This window comes from Pseudopipra pipra, chromosome 6, assembly GCF_036250125.1.
Source record: "Pseudopipra pipra isolate bDixPip1 chromosome 6, bDixPip1.hap1, whole genome shotgun sequence".
NCBI lineage: Eukaryota > Metazoa > Chordata > Aves > Passeriformes > Pipridae > Pseudopipra > Pseudopipra pipra.
In genome coordinates, this window is record NC_087554.1 from 1,585,404 (window position 1) to 1,608,609 (window position 23,206).

At 43.7% G+C, this 23,206-nt stretch overlaps 1 protein-coding gene across 1 annotated transcript in view; it reads right to left on the bottom strand.

Annotated features, from left to right (window-relative positions):
* The window catches only part of LGR4 (leucine rich repeat containing G protein-coupled receptor 4), a 73,077-nt gene extending 51,938 nt beyond the window's left edge, over window positions 1–21,139 (bottom strand). Inside the window, exon 1 of the mRNA XM_064656967.1 lies at window positions 20,862–21,139. Within this exon, the coding sequence (XP_064513037.1) occupies window positions 20,862–21,046 (185 nt within the window). The 5' untranslated portion in view covers window positions 21,047–21,139. The remainder of the gene's footprint in view (window positions 1–20,861) is intronic.
* Between the last annotated feature and the right edge of the window lie 2,067 nt (window positions 21,140–23,206).

Here is a 23,206-nt window from a genome sequence, read left to right on the forward strand (position 1 = left end):
TCTGTGGCTCTAACTAACTGGAAAGCGTGTGGCAGTGCCCCATCAGTGGGGATGAGGCTCTTAACCTGCTTTTTCATGGAAACAATCAAACTTCAGATTACCCACCACCCCCGGCTGTTAAAGGGGATATTGATCATGAGAGGTTTTAGGAAACAGCAGTGCATGGAGCCCTTTTTCAGTATAAATTAAGAAAAAAAATCCTGCCTATTCCAGTAAAGCTTTTAGCACGTTGCTGAAGCAGGACCTACAACATTTTTACTGACAACAACAGAAAAGCTGCAAAATTTCAGACAGGTCTGTTCCTGCAACAGAAGTAACATCCCCCTCTTTCTCCCACCGTATCTCCAAGTTATTTCTCCTGCCTTCTCTTTCCCATGCCACATCAACCTGTTGTTTTGGTGTTTTTTTTTTTTTTCCTTCCAACATGATGTCTTAGCTTTCTTTCAGACACAGTAACTAGCTGTAATGTACCCTATTCATGTGCCAATCAAGCCATCATCAAGATCTTAGAGGGAACAATACTTGTATGCAAAGCCCTATTTTGAACTGGTATTTGAGTCACTGCATGCCAGCCATTAAGCAATCACACATACGGTTAATGGCCTATGTTGACACATGGTGGGGAATTAACCTAGAAAAAAATTCCACTGCATTATTATGAAAGCGATCCTATTCCAGAATAGGAATATAGCGCAAATTAACACGCTTTTCAGTTAATTTTTAAGAGCCACACTTTTGGTGCAGATTACAGGGCTAAAGGAAGGGCTTATTGTAAACTGGAGGAGGAAACAAAATGTCTTTCAGTGCAGGAGCATTTCTTTTACACAGTTAGAGATTTACATACTTACAGATTTTTTACAGCGGAGAGTAAAATTACGTATTATTCACAGTTTCATAATTATTTACTCTGTGGAATACAGTAATGCCAGGGAATTTGAGCACAAAAAAAAAAAAATCAAACCGTGTGACAGGCACACTAATCAAGCAGTCTGAAGGCAAGCCTATGCCGAGATACTCCTGTACCTTTGAGTATTCATCACAAAATGCAAATAACCTGTGCAAAACCACGATGAGGTCCATGGACAAAACCAAATGGGAACTCGGATCATCTGCATCTGTAACCAATTTGCATGGGCTGCTCTCACCCACACTCCTGGTAGGGAAGCATGGTTACATCACAGCTACCCTCTGACATTAGAGTTTTTTAAAATCATTTATACAAAGTAAGATAATCTTAGCTCAAAACACACGCATCTAAAACCACGCATTACAATCATCGGTTTTGGCAAAACTTGAGATTATCTGTAAAGCCAGGAAAGGAAAGCAGAAAGATTTCTAATTTTTTTAATCCATAGGTCTCCACACATCGGGAAAAACAGAATGCAGCAACAGGTTACACACTTAAGGCTTCAATCAGTCACACCCTCCAGGTGTATTTCTAGGCTGTGGCCTTTCCCCCCCCCTCCTTTTTTTTTTTTTTAATCAGATGAAATCAGGGGTTAGCTGTCAACATACTATGGCCCCAGAAAGAGCCATATCAGCCCAACTATGAAGCAGCAGACTCCTATGGTAACAGGACAGAGCAGAAGTACTGAGGACAGTGGGAACTTCACGCTAAGAGCAAATATAACATGTAGCTATGCCTGCAATGAAATCCACACCGGATGCCCTAAAGGAGTTTTATGGAAAGATATTTGTCATGTTTCAAGTAAATAAAGTTTAACACTATATCTGCAACTGAGTTAAAATAGGGCAGCACTGCCAGTTGTATCAATTGTCCTTACCATCGTGGAATCAAACTGAACCATCAATCACCAAGGTTAACTATGTCATTTTTAAACGACTCTAACTTTGAATTTCCTTTAACGAGTTGTCAGTCCCAAATTTAACACATAATCTGAGTTTTGATTTAAGTACATATTGCTAAACCTGACACCGACACTTCACACGTGATCAAGACAAGGTTTTGTTCATTACAGTTGAGGAAGTTCTCAAGCATTTTTTCCTTATCGAAAACCTCCGTGAACAACCATTGCTGAAACACTAGGAACATCACCAAAGTATGTAATCTAACCAGTTTAATGAGATCTGGGTCCCCCCGCCCTGCTCCAGTCTCAGGTTTCTGCTGCATAACCACCAACACCTACGAGGCACGTTTCATTCCATTTAACAGCTTCAAGGGCAATTCCATAAAACTTAAACCACCTCAACGGGAGCATCAGGAGCCACGCTCACCCTTTGGACTCCAAGGACACATCTCTCTCCACCTAGCAACACTGTATTTACTAACAACAAATGTTTCGCACCAAAAGCTCCCCGTTACAACTCCGGACAGAGACCCAGCGAGGTTCAGCGACTTGCCCCAGCAGAGACTCATTTCGTGGGTTTGGATAGGTTGTTTTCCTTTCCCAAACCTCTGGTTCAAAGGAGAATAATCTTTCTGCATCTCCATGAGGAAGGAGGAGGTTAACGCTGCCTAGACAGAGCCCTGCACTTAAATCTGTTTACTGATAGAAAAGCACTGCTATCATTGCACACATATTCATACAAAAGTCTTCTGCTGCAGTTTCACTGAGTGTTTCTGCTGTTGCAAAAAGAGAACATAAACAGCCACAAATCCAGTTTCATAAAAATGCCAACTTTAGTAACTCTAACTACTTTGAATTTTATTCATTTTCTTCTGGTTTATTTTGGTCTTCTAGTCTGTCCCACCCAATGTTTAGAAAGCAACCAGAGCCTCAAAAGTCTGGGCAAGAGCTACATTTTTAGATGACTAAAAGCAAAAAAGCAAAACAAAATTGGTGCATGAACACAGTCACTGATATGATGATGCCAGATGACAAAACGTAAATGCCTCAATCAATCCAAACCTATATACAACAGCTTCAGCACTTAAGAATTTTTTTCAATTACATATAACATGTAACTTGGATGTAACTAAAAATTATTTCTGGCAAAAAGCACTATAATTATCTATAAGCTGTGGGAAAACTAAAAGCACATAGTACAGCTTCCTAGTGCCAAAATAGACTTCATGGCAGCACCTGGAATGGCCTTTTTAGAACCAAACATGCTTTTGTGTAGCAATTTTCATGGCATCTTAAATTAGCTGACGAAGCACGAGCAGTTCCGATAAGATGTAAAACTTGAGTTTTGGAAATTCTTGGTCATTAATCACACGGCATTTTAACATAAGAGTAATTTCCACTTTGGGACGTTTAAAGGATTAAAGTCTGTCTCAAGTTTCTCACATGGCAGCATTCACGTGTGCCAACACACAACCCTTGTATTTCTCTCAGGAAGGGGTACCTTTAGCAAACAGCAAAGTGAGGGTTGCTGCCTATTGACAAGGAGTGTGGATGAATACCAGAATCCATACAGCCTCAGTAGCTTCGTATAAGCTTCCTGATCTTTATTCTGGTTTCAGCTACATTTCTCTTTTTTTTTGGATTTGAGATGAACGTCCAAGTCCCTTATGTATATGAAGACACGGGTTGAGCATCCACCTGAGCTTCCAGTAAACATTAGACATGAACTGAAATGAAATCTGCTCAAAACATCTGCCAGGACACTCCTAGAGAAGAGCTGCACAAAAACTCCTCTTTATGCAAAAAGAGGTGAAGGAGGAATGAACTCACATGCACTTCCACCTCCAAAGGTCTGAGGACAAAAGGCAGACAGACTCTCCTCTCACCTGCAGCAGAGGTAAGATGAGGAACATCACCTTTTCCCTTTTGTTTAATACTATTATTATGAACTCTGCCTAAATGCAAAGAGGCCACCACAAGCACCCCATCCCCTGACAGGCCTGCTGAGCAGCTACCCAAACAAAGATGGATCAACTCTGACTGAGACGTGGTTCCTTGCTCAAAATTTGCCCCAAACTGGAAGAGATTTCTCCAGAATCCAGTCAGTGAACATGGTTCATAATCAGCTGAGTCTCTTCACACATTTAAACTACAAATAGAGGCTTAAACAAAGAAAATTTGGGGGGGGAAAGAATTAACTTTGAATTATAAAAGAAAGAGTTTTGGAAAAATATTTTTATAATGTACTGGACCAAGCAATAGGGATGTGGGAGAAGGGGTGACAAGTTTCAGGCACAGAGGCACTTTTTGAGGTCCTTAACGGCATGCAGACACGTATTCTGCCTTTGTAGGGCTTCCCACTGACCTGCACAGGTTGTCTCTCCATCACTGTGGCACACAAAGGAGCCAGCACTGCCTGAGCTGGCAGTCACAAGAGGGTTAATGCACACTGCACACCAGTTAGAAAAACCTACAGCTAAAATCAACTGCAATTTCAAAGAAAAAAAATAAAATATGAGGAGAAAAAGAAACCCAAAAAACCTCACTCACTCACACACCCACAGAAAAAGCCGAGTACACTGCTAGCATGGGGAATCCAGTCCCTCACACATTCCCATTCCATACCAGCATATTCACAGTAGTTTTCAATAAACATCTACACAAGTCACTGGAAGAGGAAAAAAAAAAAATCTGTTTTCTTTCATACAATTCCACAAAAATAACTGTCATCACAACCATCCTTGTGGCAGAAGAGTCCATATTTGCCTGCAGTGAAATCCGTCTGCAGCTGCCCTGTGGAAAAGACAGCCAATAATTGGCTTCTTTCACCTCTGTTAACCACGAACAAAAGTGTCATTCAGCTCCCAAAAGGACAGAAGGCACCAATGGATGGTCAGCTCTCCGAGCCAATGGGCTGGAATAACAATAACCCTGTAGCATTTTCTTTTTCCTTTTGTTTAGTCTTTCAAAGCCCTTAATTAAGACCCTCACAAAGCACCCCTACAGGCTTCTTTCAATGAGGCATTACACGCCTGTTTTCTTGTATTTAAGGAAGAAAAGTAACAGGGATTTCTGAAACACATTAAGCAGTACACACAATTTCCATGTATTCACAACTGAAATACTGTTACATTTTAGCTTTTAAATATTATCGTCAATAACAAGAAGTTCAAGCTTACTGTTCCTACTCTCTGCTGTACCTCCCTTGCTACGTCAAGAAAAAAAAAGTAAATACAGGCAGGCAGAAAACTGGCCCAACTGCAACAGCTCGCTCAAATCCATCACAAGACAGCAGCTTCCAAAACGAAGGCAAGTGGAACAAAGCATGTTGATGAAACATCCCTGGGCATCCTGAAGCAGACAGCTGAGAAGGGACCGGGTAGTGCTGAGGCTGCACATGACACGCTGTCATTGTTTGGAAATAGAGCTGGTGAAGGCTAAGGTATTAAACCCTGATGGGTAAGTGGCCTCGTGTACAACTAAATATCTGCTTGCGTTTAATATGCATGAAGGTAGCCTGTACTCCACTACTTAGGACCGAACCGATGTTTGTGTGTCAAAAAGGACATTTGAGGACTACCTCTGCTTTTCAGCAGCATAGGTGGACGCTGCTTAACAGAAATGCTACAGAGACTTGCAGTGTTTGAGCCACAAATAGGAAACAAAGCGGTTTTAAGAAAATGCTATTGAAATAGCATCCTCACAGATGCAGGCTGTGGTTGGCGGAAACCCAGTCACCTAATCCTTTCCCACTCCAAACCATTCCAAACCGCAGGATAACGTGGCTGCTGGTTTTTGTGGGGCATCCAGCGCATGCGGTGAAGGGCACAGGGGTGGGTGGGGAGCACCAGGTACAAGCACCACCTAACAAAGCCATCACCCGGCCAACCACGGCCCAAGCCCCTCAGTGTGCTGCAGCCTCAGTCCATTATGTTGTAAATGCCCTCGTCCTGTGAAAGGCGGCACACAGGCAGCTTCCTCACAGGACCGGCCCTGCCAGTCCAGCCAAAAACTACCAAAATCATTAGCAGAGGGTATTTTTCACGTCAAAGCTTTGGGAATTCTTCCCTGCAAGAAAACCGGAACAGCCTTTTTATGATTGACGGAAACCCCACAAAACACAAGGAGAGAACAGAACAAAGACGTTTTTATTATAAGCACCAATCTGAACGAATACAAAAAGCAATGGTTTAAATTCCTCCTCTCTACACTACCTGTGTATCCGGCAGGCACTCTTTAACAAGCACCACATGCTATAAAGAGAACTGAATGCATCTGGGCAAAAACTGGGAAAGAGAAGGCTTTGGGGTGACCAAATTGCAGCCTTCTGGTACCTGACCGAGCCTACAAAAGAAATGGAAAAAGACTATTTAAAAGAGCGTGTAGTGACAGGGCAAGGGGGGATGGCTTCAAACCAAAAGCCAGTAGGTTTAGATTAGATACGAGGAAGATATTCTTTACTGTGAGGGTGGTGAGGCACTGGAACAGGCACACAGCCCAGAGGAGCTGTGGATGCCTCGCCCCTGGAAATGTTCAAGGTCAGGTTGGATGGGGGTCTGAGCAACCTGGTCTAGTGGAAGGTGAACCTGCCCATGGCAGGGGGTTTGGAACAAGATGGGTCGCTTTAAGGTCGCTTCCAACCTAAACCATTCTAGGACTTTATGAAAATGCAACTGAGTACAAATCAGCCAAGACCTTTATTGACTTATTTTTTAAAAAATACACCAAAGAGTCAACTTCTTGTAATTCTGTTTCACATAATCAAGGAAGCAACTTGCCTTTCAGGAATGGTAATCCAATGGTACTCAGTGATTTTGCTTTTCAAAGATCAGACTGCCTACTTACATATTATACATCAAAATCTCTTTCTAGTCTTACCTTAGACCACTGAATTAAGGCCCCAACAAACACTACATGACTATCACTTGTCTTACATGGTGTTCCTGTTTCCTCCTACAAGAAAATATGATGTAACTATACTAAAATATAAGGAGGAAAAAAAAACACAGCAATGTCTGCATGACTTGGTTTGAAGGCCTAACTCCAAGCACACATTTTTGGAAAGCCTGTTCACAAGCCTTTATCGGAACATCTTGCATCATTGACCTTGACAAAGTTCAGTGTTGATCAAGGAGGAGTTTGCACTCAAGTTCTGTTACATTATTGACAATTTCTGTGATTATTTACCAGAGCAGTTCAGGAGGGACTCCTCTCTAGCAAAGAGCAAGAAAAGTAATTCACATTCTAAAAGAACAAGCATGAAATGTCATCCTTAAGTGCACCCGATGCATAAACTACAATCCAAATTCATATCAAGCTGATAAAAATGTTGCAAGAATATCTGATAAAACTGCGATATAATGTGAAAATATGCCACTGCAATATAATGTAAAAAAGCAAAGCAAGACCCAGCGTGTCCATGCACCCTAAAGCCCACACAAGGGTAAGGCTCTGCCTCTCACTGCTTGCATGGCTCTGTGCCTAAACTGCAGTGGTCTAGGGGAAAAAAAAAAACACCACACTAAACCAAAGCAAACAAGAAAATATGGCCATAAACTAAAACACGAGATGTTCTACCTCAACATGAGGAAGAACTTCTTTCCATTAAGAGTGGCAGAGCACTGGAACAGGCTGCCCAGGGAGGGCATGGACTCTCCCCCTCTGGAGACATTCCAAATCCACCTGGATGTGTTCCTGTGTCACCAGCCCTAGGTGACCCTGTCTTGGTAGGGGGGTTTGGACTGGATGATCTCCACAGGTCCCTTCCAATTCTAACAATGATGTGATTCTGTGAAAAAACATGAAACCAGACAATCCTCCAAAAACTATCCAGACATCGGAGGCACTCACCAGAATGACTTTGTTAGTCAGGAATTGCACCTCAAACTGGATAGTTGTGATAACCAAATTTAGTAGGACACCTCTGGACTTCAGGATTCCACCCTAACATAAATAAAAATAATAATACTTACCATCGCTGACCCAAGAATATAAACCAATTAAAAATTAGCATATTTTCTAATTTTTAAGGAAAATGTATACAAGCATATGAAATCTTTCCAGTAACCCTCTGCCAAAAAGAACCACTAGCCATCACTTGCAATTATAAGTAAGAGGTCAAAGAAGCACTTATTACTAGTAATTTCCTTGAAAAAGTTAAGTTCTCCCTTCAGCTTAACTTTGTTCTCAGTACTTAAATGACTACACCTATTTAAAACTGAGCAGATTTTAATCACTAAATTGTCAAGAAAAAAAATCAGCATACTTAATGCAAGCAGAACATTACAAGTATTTACATGAAAAACAAAGACCTACCACGTTAACTATCCAGTCCACACTCTTTGCAACAGAGATTAAGGCTTGTCAAGTTTAATCATGTACATAGGATCAATTTTTATATAAACACATCTAATTCGTGTGTGAGGGAAAAGCAAGCGACCCACAAAAGGCAATCAAGCAATCTGCCTGAATTTCTAGCCTGCTCATAGATAGAAATAGCACATGCATCTTTCCAGAAATATGCATTTTACACATGAAATCCAAGAAAAAAAATTGCCCTGTGAACCCCTATCTCCTTGGCTATCTTCACATGACAAAAATGGGCATATTTTTACTTCATCATAGCTATCCTACAGGGAAGGAAATACACTGTAGGTCTTACCTAAAGGCCACTGATCAATGTAAATTGACATTAAGACAACTATAATGGATGCAAGGTGGACAAAACATATCCTTCCCAGGCTCCATTAATAAAGAGATCTGGTTTGTCTTGTTCTTGCTCGTTTCAAAGAAGTCTGGTTTCTTCTACTTTGAAAGACTATGAGTTTTACTGAATCAGTAAACTGGGGCCAGTAAAACTTGCCATGCAGCTTGAAACCTGCTCCTCGTACAGTCACCTTAGTGCTATTGACACCCTGCTTCCTCATTACCAATTTAATCCTTTACTACCATTAACACACCGATTTTTCCAATTTATCACCAGCAAAATTATGATGATAATATTAAAACAAAATTAAAAAAAAATTAATGCCCTGAAAGTTGAGAGGGTGAAAAGGTTTTTATTGAAACTGGCAAACCATAACCTCTTCTCGTTTTTAACACAACACACCTACTAAAGTCAATATTTAAGGTACCAGAAATTAAGTAGTGCTCTGCATTTATGGTGTCAGATTCCACAATAAATAACAACACATCTTATATTGGCTACCAAACCTGAAAGGTATAAACCAGATGCAGTGGTTTATTTTAACCTTTAGCTGAGGGACAGGTATTCCCCCACCTGATCAGATTAGAGCTTTAAGAGACTACCTTAAAGAAAAAGGTGAGAAAACATGTAAAACATGATCACTTTTTGGCTGTTTTTGAACTAGAGTTATATAATTAGTCCATCTTAATAAGAGCACAAAATATTCAAAGGTCCAAGACCAATGGAACCTTTTGCTACTTTTCTTTATATTTACCACAAAATAGCTAAAATGACGTAAGTACTGTTTATGGTAAATATGATAGAAAGGGAAGCATCCCATCCCTTTGACATATCAGATTGTATTTTGTAAATCTTACAGATTAATAAAAGTTTCAAAAGAAAAAGCTTTTAGAAATAATTCTGTACCAAGAGGTGATCAGTCACATCTCTTCTAACTACCACTGACTTCAAATGAAAAAGGTTTTAACAAAGAATGTATACACTTTATTCCTGTTGGTCTTTATTATTCATATTTTCTCTTCTTTCATCCATACTATGTATTAGGAAGGACAGCATGGGAGGCAAACAGAAGGATATGATCCCGAGAAATTTCCACAAGATTAAATTAAGATTAAAAAGATTAAAATTAAATTTCTTTGCTATCACAGGAGCAATCAGTCTGGCAGCATTGCATCACATTCATCTCATAAGGAGTCATTTTCTTTTGACATTTAAATACTGTATGACTAAACAGCTGCTAGTAGAAAGAAATGGTTGAAATAATGGATGTTGTTTGCTAACCTGAATGTCTTTTCCTTAGTACCTGTATTGCCCCACTACAGTATTGAAGTGCAATGTAAACTGGTGCTTTCCTGCTGAACTCATAGGGCCTTTAGTTAAGGAAGAAATGTTTAGGGCTTGCTAATTCAGTACATCTAGTAGTTGAGTTTCTGCAAACTGAAGCTTAACATGCTATTTAAAAGGTATAATTTACGTTTCCAAGACAGCTCCAGGCACTGCCTTGTTTGGAATTGCTTACCGAGCAACTATGTTTGTCCAAACAAACTAATGTGCAGAAGGGTAAAGGGCAGTGAAGGTAATTATTGGAAGGAAATCTCTCCCTAGGCCAGAAAAGAATAATTAAGCTTGTGCGTGTTAAATCACATAGGGGAAGTGAACACTGAAATATTCGAGTGTCTTAGCAAGACCTATCTACAATCTTCTTGGAAGGAAATTAAGGTAGGGGCAATCTGAAGTGGGATTGTTTAGGCAACATGAAGGCAGTCTCCCAAACTCCACTCACATTCTCTGCATAAATGTTCACGTTTCCCCTACACACACACACTCCCCCATAGCAGAGAAAACCTTCAGTAACCCTTTTATAGTAAATAAATCAGAGAGGACACCAAATTCACTGGGGCAGATTCGCTGAAAAATGGCATGAAGGAGGAATATTTTTTAATGTTTACATTATCATTCCACTGTTCTCTATTTGTGATGGCACTGAATCAACCGAGACCAGGTGATGGACTTTGCCCGAAGGACATAGGGAATATATTTGGAAAGAAAAATATCCAGGGCATTTGGATATTTATCTGATGCATGTTACAGAATTTCTCCCATTGATGCAGCAAGTTACTAGGGGAAAAAAAATTATCTTATGTAAGTGAAGATAAAGTGACAGTGCAAGCAGTCCTACTCTTAAGCAGGATTTCTTATATATTATCGTTTTAACAATAGCCTTTTTTGAATGTGTACATTTACTTTACTTAGGAGAGTTACTTAGGAGAGCTGAAGAACTTTAAGGAGGAAAAACTGGTCTTGTTGCACAGTTGCAAAGGATTCTGCTGAAGAAATAAACAACTGCCATTTATTATCCTCAAAACAAATTAAATTCCTGCTTAAGGCTCCTAAACATCAAGATATTGTACGTTTTTAGTCTGGAAACTAGAGACCTGTCTTTGCAGTAAGCAGGTCAAAAAAACCCAACATGTAAACAAACTAGTTGAAATTTTGTTTAAAATGTCAAGCAAGAGCAAGTCCATGATAAATAAATGATTGACCTGGATATTGAAGAGATATAATGCCTCTAGTAAACACTTAGCACAGAGCCAGAGATTTGCCCTTGGAAAAGACATGGATTTTCTACACCTAGCAAGACTCACACTAGTTCTGTAAAATATTAACAGTTTGGTCAACATTAGCACATCCACTTTTTTCTTTTTTCTTTTTTTTTTTCTTTTTTCTTTCTTTTTTTTTAACCCAAGTGTTAAAACCAACAGCATTAAAAAATTACCAAAAGCCTGTGTAGGCCCAAACCATCAGGAACTGCATTCTCAGAGTAGGACTCCTTACTCAGGACTATATCCTTTTCTCTCCCCAGCTCAACTTTCCCTACCTAGTTCCATGAAGGTCACCAAGACCCCAAAGGGCCACCCAGCACAGTGAGCATTTAATGCCTCAAGAGAGCAGCTGCTCTGAATGAAACTGCAACTAGAGAGAGATGAACATACTGCTGCTGGCAGTGGCTTTGCAAAATTCCCTTTAAGAACACGTAAGCCTGGCACCCAACTTTCAAATAGTGCAGGGCTCCCTTCAGTAGGTTCAAGGGCTCCTAATTTGCAGGAGCAGCTCAGAGAACTGCTAAGAGCACTATGAGCATGTACCCCAGTGTGGGAAAGGTTTCCCCTAGCTAAAAAACCCCAGCACGTTTCTAGGGCTTCCAACCAGAGCACCTGAAAAAGATGACAGCCTCTTTACAGCTTTTATGTGCAAGAGTGAAGAGCAGATCCACCAGTTCCTCCAAGCGAAGAACACCAGACACATTTCCACACAGAAAGACCCTCTGCCCCAGAGAGAGAGGTCTGCACTCCAAAGTCACAGGTTTCAGTCTCTTCACTGTTCCAGATGAACCAACTACATCAGCTACTATTCTGGATCAGCATTTAGAAAAACAGCGAGGAAACTTCTGAAGTAGTAGTTATTTTTAAAGTAACACAAGACAAAGTTTTAAAAAGGACAGTCAGGACATCCCTTTCATCAAATTCTAGTAACAAAGGAAGGATTGAAGTTAGACACCACCAAGTCCTTCTGACATGGAGCAACAAACTTCCCCAAATGTCCTTTCCTGACTTGCAACCGTGTTCTCCTCCTGCAATAGGAGCAAACTGTCCTACTTTCCTGCCAGAACCCCAAAGTCCTGAGTGCAGGAGAAACCAACTCTCACTTTACAAGCCAACACGCTGCCTTGTCCTGTTTGGATGGCAGGGAACAGCAGGTCTCACTTTGTGCTCTGAAAGGGGAAGCAACGGGCACAGGAGGAGACTGATCCCCAGGCACGTCCCACATCTGCACTCCCATCTTTCACATCTCCTGAACACCACATACCAACCACCCCCGCGCCCAAAAGATCGAGAGAAACCATTGCTTGGTATCACACACAGGGAACAATGGAACAGAACCACGGTGAGCTGTACTGCATCAGTGACACTGCAGTGCCACAGCAGTGTTGTTTGACACCCGGGGTTCTGGTGCCGCAGCAACGCACAGCACCAGGCACAGCACGACGCCTTCCGCGAGAGCGTTTTGACGGCTCGCGGCAAAACCTTATGGCCAACCCACCATGAAGTTGGGAAGTCCCCGCACCCCCCTGCCCTTCCAGCCCCATCCATCGCTGGCAAAGATGGGGGATGAGATATTCCATCTGCTGCCTTTGTCAGCGACACGCCTGCTGAAAGCGCGGCCGCGCCGGGGCGCTGGGTCAGGCCATTCATCCGCGACCGGGCAGATGGCAGGGAGGCGATGGGAAAACTCCCCAATAACAACATCTTCGCAGAGCAACCTTATAAAACACGCAACTGCATCTGCAGTTGCATTATTAAGCCAAATTAAACAGGTTTGGGCCTCCCCTGCATACCTCTGAAATTGCACATTCATTTATGATTCACTGCTAATCGTTCACCATTTAAAAGTCCAGACGCATTCGCTTAAAAAGTTTTAGGGTGAAAAAAATGTCCTTGCAAGACCTAGCATTCCACCACGATTGGCTGGAGAGAGAGAGAAGAAAGGAGGAGGAGGTACACCACTTTAAAAGAAAAAAAAAAAAAAAAAAGTCTCTATATTTTAGGAAGAAAATGCTCAACTGAGAGCTATTTACTTTCCGAGGGCCTGACTTCTGAGGGTGCTCTCCAGAGGCCTCTCGACAACTTCAGCTGACTTTGGATTCTTCTTCGCCTTTTCTTCAAGGTAAATAATTAGCACGTGCTCTCTTGGAAAGAAGATCTCTTTTTCTGCCCCAAAGACAGCACCTTCTGTGCAACTTCAGTCCCATCTGCCAGACCATAATGATTAGAGGCTCCTCCTTCATCTTTAGTGCAAAGCTTACAGGAATTAATTACTACATTTAGAAAAAAAAAAAAGTGATAGTATTTTTGGGTTTTGTAATAGTTTCCCTACCCCTAATGAAAAAAAAAAAATTTTTTTCATAATTTTTAACTTTAATTTTGATTTTCAGATCAAAAACAAAACAAAAAAAATTCAGACCCAGAAATTACTTTAATTATACCTTTACTGTGCCAAAATCTCGAGGTTGAGTTGTCAAAACTCACCAGCCATTGTTTGAATTACCAACAGGTAACCAAGTTATAAAGCAAGATTTTTAATTACATGTGTATTTATCAATATTAGATTTGAACATCAACAAAAAAACAAATTTCAGCAACAGACCTTAGATGTTTTATATTTATCTCACATTATACCAGCAAACCTCTGAATACATTTAAAACTGCTATGACTTGAGAAACACAAGAAACCTTTTTCAAGTGTAAAAAATATATCACTCTTATCTTCCACACACTTGTTACTTCACAGGTGTCCTTACTGAATTGTACTCATCAGACAGAAATGCAAAAAAACAAGGGAAACCTCAGGAATTAACTTTTTTATTTTTGCCATGCTATGGAGACCATTCTTCCTTTGTGAAGACATCGAATTAAACAAGATATATTTAATAATATACTTTTTAATAGGTTTTAAAAAATTAATGTCCAAAGTTTTACTAACTCCAAAACAGGCCACCAAACAGATATATGACTTTCCTCTGGCTCAGTAAGTATAAATGGCAGATATGAAAAACACACGGGGGGAAAAAGAGGCTGATAAAAATTCACGAAGTGATATTCTTATTTCCTAAAAACAAACATCCCTCACAGTCCACCAGGGAATATATATCAATATCACCTGTTCAAAAATAGCTATCTGGATTTTTTAAATCATGTTATCATATTGGCTGACATTATGTGTGATGCCATCAGTTGGCTATTACACGTTCAAATTCAACAGCAGTTTTCAGACACCAACTTTAAGCTTTAAACTTCATTTTTGAGATCACTACAGTCCCCTCTGTTGTTTTGTAAGAGCTGTATAATATCATTCAAATTCATGGCGAAGCCCTAATCTTTCAGCAACAGTAATATGTTTCTGGGAAGTGGAAAGTTCTGACCTTGTCACAATCCTGTAACAGTTAAATCACTCAACAGTGAAATAAAATGGATTCTGCTATTTCAACTATGTATTTTAAAACAAATGACATACGATTTGAAAATATTGGGAAATTTCAACTTCCGTGAAACTCACTGACAGGTACAATAACTCAGCACTTAAACAAAAAATAAAGTAAAAAGGTCAGTTGTTTTGCCAGGTAGATCACAGGGCATTTTTTCATTATTTAATTACACTTTCCAGGCACCTTCTATATCTACTGCTACATGTTTCCAGTTTGGACATACCAGCTTTATTTGGAACAAAAAAAAACTAATAAATCTGGGCCTGATTCTGAAACAAGAACTTTCACACATATTTATAGTGAGGACAGTATTTATATGGTAACACCAAGATCTTCCTCTCCCCTGTGTGAGCTCCTGTGACATCTGTTGCTGCAATTTTGCATCACCAGACTGGCTGCCCATCTATCAGCAAAGCTACCTCTGTTTTCCCAAAAGGGTTGAGCAGGGCAAGCTAGTGGTGGGAGAGCACTAAGAACCAATATCACGTGACCAGAAATCTCTTTTCAGACCAAAGTCTGAGAACATCTTATCAGAAAACTGCAGCAGGTATGAAAGACTACAGAAGAGCACTTCTCTGCAGCAAAATCCCAGGTCACTGCTGAAGCAGATGGTGAGTCCTACCACCATCTGGGGAGGATGGCCAGGCACCTCTAACCCACAAAATGCTGTTGATACCTCTGTTAGCAAAGGTCTTGTAACATTTAAATCTCTGTTGCCTCAATTTACAGGTTTCTTCAAATAGGAGTGGCTGCTTCTCCTCATCTCTTATGTGCCCTCTCCCACCTTTGTCTCCTATTTCTAGGATCATACAGAGCTCTCTAATTCTTCCTCAAGAGATTTTTGACCTTCTGCTCTTCTGTAAAGAGCCCCAAACCCACAATTTGGCAGCACAGGGCTGCTGCCTGAAACACATTCATCTCTCAGTAGAACAACTGCTGGCCATGAAGTTCATGTAGCCATGCTGAAGCTAGAGAGCCCCATCCATTTCAATCCCTTGCTTGTTAGCAAAAAAAGGAGCAGGCAAACCCGGGTGGTTGGCAAATCCTCCAGAACATAAACACAGCATCAGCTCCTGCCCATTCCCAATAAGAGGCTCATCTTTAGGAACAAGCTTTTAGAAGCACAAGGGTGGCCAGAGGACCTCTGACATTCAGAGACACTCCCAGAGCACCACAGCTCCCATGCTCCCTAAAATGTGATATGGGTGCTCAGCCCTCCTAAAATCTAGGCCAGTAATTTTCTCTGGGTAAATAAGAGCTTGTGTTCTACAAAAATTGCTGGCTTAGATGTAGAATACAAAACAAAGATAGATCCCTGCAGAGGAGGTTTCTTTGGGTTTTGTTTTGTTTTGCAGTCCTTATATTACAGCTTCCATATTTTCCCCTCCTGAGCAGATAGTTACTAGTAAATTCCTCTCAAGAACTGAAAAGGTAATTATTTACTAGCATAAACTTGCTTACACTAAAGTCCAACTTTTTTCCACGCTGCAGATTTATCTTAGTATTTACTCTCCAAAGTCATACTTACAAGCCTCTGGCAGTAAGCATCAAACAAGAAACTATATATTGCTGATACAAATGAGCTCCACGTACAAAATAAATGCCAAATACCTGAGAAATTACATGCTATGGTAGAGCATTGGGGTTTTTGAGGGGAGGGATAAAAGGAAAAGAGGAAAACACCAAATTTGCTACCAACAGAAACACAAAAAAGGTAAAAATATTTAATAAACTTTGAATCAACAGCTTCACTTTTGTATGTACTACCTAAGAGCATCTACTTTTTTGCAAGACTGACAGATGAATAGCCAGTTTAAAATGAATCATAAAGACTCCAATCCTTGTGTGATATCTGCTGGAGACACTGCTGCTGGAGCCACTGGATGCTGCCCCAAACTCAAGTCCTTCTCCCATCTGTGGGATTTCAGGGGCCTGTACAAATGTAACAACATTTGCTGAGTCATGGGAATATTAATTTTGAAATTATTGTGTCTTTCCAAAAGAAGTATGGAATTATTACTTGTGATCCCATCAGTATGTGACACAGGCAAGTGAAAAACTAAATGGTTTAACTGTAAAACCTTCAAACCTCTAATTAGATAAGTCCTATCTCAGGAGGACTGCAATTATGCCACATTTTCCAGAATCAAGGTCACATCTGGACATCTTCTTTTTTCACCATAACAACACTGTTAGACAGCATTCACAGAACTCAACCAAGTCCTTACTGTGCTTATCTGACCATAGCAGGATGCTAAATATCTGTGACTTTGTACCACATGTATTAGAAGACATCTCACATCTCCCTACTGCATTTTATCACCACGCTACAAAAAATAAGTGACAGACGAAAAGACAAAAAAAAAAAAAAAAAAGGGCAAGCTCTCCTCAATCCACACAGAACCATATCATTTTGCCATTTATATATAGATGAAGCAGGGCATCTCATTCAAACTTGAGAAGTAGGCACTTCCAGACAGCATATCAAAACACCCTGTGACTGCTGAAACAACCCACAGTATGAAATAAGTGAAAAAAGGATCTTCTCAACTGTCATATCTTGATCTTATAAAGCCAGTACATAACACAGCACACAGAAAGACAGCACTATTAGGTTAAATGAGTAATAAAATCCAAAATGCCAAGATGACTGAAGGTCTGTCCTCTAGTCTAGGGCAGCCAGAGCTCACAAGCCTGCCTTTCCGAACTCAAAGAAACTAAAATTAAAGCAAGGGACCCTGCCATTCCCCGAAAATACAAGCAAGAAGTGCTAGAATGAAAATGATCTGTACTGTTTTCTTATTTCAAGTGCACTGAGACAGGGCTGCATTCCTCATGGTTGTCAGGCAAGACCCTAAAGCAGCCAGGCCCATGGAAGATGTCTCCGAAGTCATTATGCAGAATTATCTGCTTTTCGTCTCCTAAACAAGACTCACACATGCATTAAACATCCCAAACTGGAATTGGGGTTCTCAAACTGACATCATGAGAAATACCAGCATACATATGCCCTGCCATAACTTTCTTTCACTTGCATGAATGTTTTCTAGAATATGGCATGTGAAACATCATAGCAAAGATCAGGAGCACAATGCACTGAAAAAAACCCAAACAAACAACGTTTTCACACTCTAGCACAGGCATCACTTGCACAGACAACATTTATTTTGCAGCAAAGCAAAATCAACCTTCATAAACAGAAAAATAGGTAGATGGTAATTAAGAGTTACATAAACATCTACCTAAATTATACAGAACAAATGGTTGCCTACAGTAAAAGTATCAAGCAATTATCTCTGGTTATGTCCTTTTGACTCCCTCCCCATCCATCTCATCCCATCCCATCCAGCCCCCTAAGAGAGTTTGGCTCCAGTGCTGTCACCTCTCCTTTCTGAGCACTTGTATGTGTGCCAAAAATCTCTTTACCCAGGTAACTGTGGTTGGGATGACATACTCACCTTTCTTTATTCAAATTCCACCTCTTGAAGCACCCCGGTGACTCAAAAGTAATGAGCAGATACTCCATCTTTCCAAGCTGCTGGGTCTGATGCAACTACCCTCACGTGACCTCCCAGTACTTTGGTAACCATATAGCCCCCTGCTATCACCCCAGCCCCTCTCTCCCTGCTTTCCAACCACCACAGTAAGCAAGGAATCAGCAAGGGAATCAAAGCAAGCTGAGTAAACAGAAATAAGGAAAGTGAAGGGGAACCTGAAAGGATATGCCTTTAACACTCTACATAAACCCCCTGCCCAACCATTCATGGCAGCACCTTGAAGCTTGGTTAAATTATTAGAATTAATACAAAGAAATTAAGACAGCAGGAAAACAGAAGTAGTAAAAATTAAATACCAGCCCCCTTCCATGGTTTTCAACTGGCCAGAAACTCATTCACTGCCGACTTTAATTGTGAGCAACTTCTCTTCAGTTGCTCTCTCCTGGCAATAATCCAGGCACAGCTTTGCTTTAGCATCACAGAACATCACTTGTGACACTCTTGCAACCATCTCCACGTTAGGGGCTCTCTCCTGCCATGGCTATAATAAAAAAAAAAGGCCCATAGCAATGCTAAGGGGATTTCCTGGCATTGTTCTGGTGCCTTCCAGAGGGCATAGAAGAGCTTTCTTCACGTAGCTAAGGCACTTTGCCATGACACCAACATGTCAGCTGGGGGGGGGTGATTTTATTTTCATGTGTTTTTTTTCTCCACACAAACCAAATCTGCATCTCTGGGAAAACTATACATTGCCACATTCCAGCAGGTTGGAAACGGGTTTTTTATTGCCTCCAAAACTGCCTTCTACATATCCTAAAGTTCTAGTGGCCTTGCTACAAGAGAGATTAGTCAAGCTTGGAAGTGCCAAGAAGTCACCCATTTTTTTCCTTCTGTCAATAAGGAAACAGGAACTAAACACAACTGGGGATCAAGAGTATCCTTCACTGCCACAGAATGAGTTAGCTACAAAGTTTCTCCAGTTCTTCAAAGAACATAAAACCAACAGCTACAAAACCTCATCCCGAAGCACACTGAAGCTATGGAGGTCTCCTCTCATTTTCGCCGTTGGCTTTGGGAAATTTGCCTGCACAGCAAGGGGGAACTTATAAACTGAAAGCCTTTGGCAGCTTTATCTCTAATGGGTGTTGGTTACGGCAACTCGTGCCCATTAGACAACGAATGCCATGTTGCAGACACGCAGGAATGTACCGAGCCCATTTCACAAGGCAGCCAGACAACACAGCAGCCATAAAACCTGGCGCTTAAACGCACCTTTTACCAAAGAAGCTTCAAGCGCTTTATGAATTTGGGTAACTCCCCTGTTTTATCTGCGGAGGAAGGAGAAGACAACCTCCCAGCAAGTCCAAGGCTTCACAATGGCAGCTCCTGACTCCCTACCCCAAAACACTCACAAACCACAATTTCTGACAGAAAAAAAAAAAGAAAAAATCACAAAGCGAGGTCCCAATAACACCATATGAGCACAAAAAAGGGAGTAAGATATTTAAGCACAGGTAAAAACAGGGACCCGTAACTTCTGCCATTTATCAAGTGCTACACAGGGAAAAGGCCTAGTAATCTTTCTCCACCCAGCTTGAACAATTAAAAGAAAGAAACAATCTAAATAGGTAGGAGAAATCGGAAACCTCCTCAGTAAACAAAACGTCCAGTAACTAAGAATCAGACTCCCTTTGCATATTAAGTGTAGGCAAACAAAGAGAAAGAAAAAAAAAAAAAGTGCAATTTTCAAAAGCATACACCACTCTCGTATTCTGACAAAACAGCAGTTCAGTACCGATGTGAAACCACACGCCATCATTTGCCGTAGTGTGCTGTGTTACATGTTGTAAACGCAGCGAAGCTTTAGTAATACCAGACTTGACCACTGGCCCATACGAGACCTCGCTCCACCCTGTGAAATCTGCGCTGAGAAGTGGGGCAAGACTGACAGGTTTTATTGTGAAACTTAACAAGTTTGTGGATTAGCAAAGCTACCATATTGAAAGCTGAAAATCCCTCTTCGGTCATGTCTCTACAGAACAGAGTGTTCATTCCTCAATTAAAATTTTAATAATAAAGTTACCAAAACTCAACACAAGATCCACCAGTTTGTGCCTGCTTTACAATATTATCACAGAATATGGGAGAAAGTGTTTTAAGAGTTTATATTTTTCTCCACCTCCAAGCAAAACTCGATAAACCTTCGACGCTTGTTTACGCTGGGCTGTTCTTTTTTTCAAGGTCCCCCCTGTGCTTCACCGCAGCGAGAGATTTTGTAAAAGCGAAGGCACCTTATTTAACTAGACTTGTGCATGCTTCGGACTGAAAATGCCTTGGGAGAAATCTGTCTAGCCCGGGAACTGGTTCCTGGAGAAAACTGAGGAGGAGAAAGGCGATTCGGGGCGAGGACCTCACGCTGCGCACACACATGTGCGGGCAGCAGCTCCCCCCCGGCTCGGGACGGCGAACCCCCCGGGACCTCCCCTCTCGCTGCCACGGCAGCTTCCTCCCGGCCTTTTAAACCGATCCCTTGGGGGGGCTCGGCCGTCTCAGTCCGCCCGCCGGGGCCCAGGGGAGCCGCCCGTGTCCCCGCCGCCCTCACCTGCCCCGGCGGGGCCGGGCCCTGCGTGCGGGCCCTGCGGCCCCGCCGCGCACCGGGCCGGGAGAGGCGGCCGCGCTGGACCCGCAGCAGCGACAACAACCGCACACGCACCGACACAGACACACAGACACACAGACACCCAGTGCCCGCCGCGGGTACCTCCCCGCCGCGGGTACCTGCCCGCCCGGCCCCCGCCCCGACTCACAGGGCGTGCGTGAAGGCGCTGAGTCCCGGGGGCACGGCCGCCAGCCCCCGCCCGGAGCAGTCCACGCCGCGGTCGCCGTCGCAGCTGCAGGAGGCCGGGCAGGGAGGGGGGGACGCTCCGCCGCTGGGTCCGGCCCAGCTCCCCAGGCCCCAGGCGACGAGGCCAAGCAGAGCGAGGCACCGCATCGCCGGCCCCGCCGGCCGCCGGCCGCCCAGCCTGCCCTGCCCCGGCCCGGCTCGGCTCGGCTCGGCTCGGCCTGCCGCTCTCCGCCGCCGCCCTTCGCGCACCGAGCCCCGCCGGCCGCCGCCGCCAAAAAAAAAAATATTAAAAAAAAAAGAAAAAAGCCAACAACGACCGAAAAAAAAAAAAAAAAAGAAAATAAAGAGGCGCCTCCGTCCGGCGCGGCTCTAGGGCTGCCTCAGCGGGAAATCAGCCCTTCGCCGCCCGCCCCGTGCACAGCCCGCAGCGCCGCTCGCCGCCGCTCATCTCAGCCCCGCGGGCAGCGCTCGGGGGCGGCCGTGGCCGTGGCGGTCCCGGGCCGGTCCCCGGCCCTTCGGCGGCCGCGGCTCCCGGGCTGCGCTCGGCGCCCCCGCCCCTCCCGGACCTCGGTCCTGCGGCGGCTCCGCGCCCAGGGCAGGGGTGCGCATGCTAATGAGGCCCCGCCCCCGCGCCTCCATTGGCGCGGAGCGGGGGCGGGGCGGGTAATATGCAAAGCAGAGTTCGACCTTAGCCAATGGGCGCGGTGGGCGGGGCTGGCGACAGGGCAGCCCCGCCCCCCGCGCCCCGGGGCCGCTCCCCGGGCGCCGCCGGGACCACCGGGAACCACCGGGAACCACCGGGAACCACCGGGAACCACCGGGAACCACCGGGGCCTCGTCCCGCGGGAACGGGGCGGGATGAGCGCAGGAGCCGCGGGGCCGGGGCCGGGCGGGCCTGTGAATGAGGGCAGCGCCGGGCCCTGGGATCACAGGACACTATTTCCAGCTCTAGCTTTGCCGCGGCGGGAGCGTGAGGGCTCCTGGCCCCGCATCCCCCAGCAGCCGGCAGGCACCGGCACCGAGACCTGACATGCAGTGGGAGGAGACAAAGGCAGCCCCATGGGGGGTTCGGTACCAGAGGATCCCAGCTGGCATGGCACATCCATCCCCTGGAAGCGAGGACGGGGGGCCGTGCCGTGCTTCTGCCTCTGGGACATAAAGCATTTCACACTCCTGTTCCCGAAGCAGCCCGAGCTCTTCTCAAAGCTGGTTTGCTTTTAAAGAACTGTTTGCTTCCCACACGAAACACCGCCGTGGCACCTGGCTTTTATAGAACCTGTATGTTGAAACCAAACCTGTGCCAGTCTGGGTCCTCTTCTCCTTACTGCCTTAAAAAGAGTGCCAAACAAAACTGAAAACCCATCCATCCTTGTCATTAGTGCCCTCCATCACCCTCTTTGTGCTGCTTTTCTCTTTAACCAAGCTTTTTCTTTTTTTCCTAATGATTTCTTTTGGATGTTTCTAACCAGCAGCCACCGCCAGGAATAAGCCTGGCACACGTTCAGCTCATCTCGGCCGTGCATCATGATCCACACAATCACCACATCTCACTGGAGATGTCACAGCAGCACTTGGGTAACGCCAGCTGGGACCTCTTACTGTTGGCTCCCTCTGGTCCAGACTCCATAACGAGCTCTGAGCCCACAGATCAGACTGAAGCAAGCACTGTGAAAGCACCAGATCTTGTCCTGGTGCACACTCACACCGCCTACTTAACATGTCGACGCTCTGAACTTACCTGGGAGTTGCCTGCCCAGCTCCACCGCCAGCCCAGCCTGAGTCACACCCAGGCAGGTGTCTGTGCAGCCCAACCTAAACAGCACAAACACCTAGAGAGCACACTACAGATCCGTGCAGGTAGGCAGGTACCTGTCTGTTCATTCTGTGGGTAGGTGATGGAGAAGCACAGAAAGCACAGTGACTGACAACCTGCCTCCACCGCAGCAGGGAAAGGGGATGAACCACATCGCTGTGCGAACACTGAGCTCCGCCAGCTTCCCCGAAGCCAGGAGCAGATTTGCAATGCAAAGTAAAAGCAACTGTGCAAGGGTGTCACATGGCACGGCAGCACTTACTTCAAGTTCCTGCAATTGCATCCAAACAATCCCAAATACCCACACATACGTGGTAAGTCAAACATGTCAGGGGTGAGGCAGACTGCTCCCAGCAGACACACAGTGAAGCTCACAGCAACCCTGGCCTGGCACTGGTGCAGGGCAGTCAAGAGTTGAGGACACCATTGTTACGACCTGCCCTGCCAGGCAGGAGTAACTTTTGTTTTTTGCTAATAAATCCCTTGGTATGAAT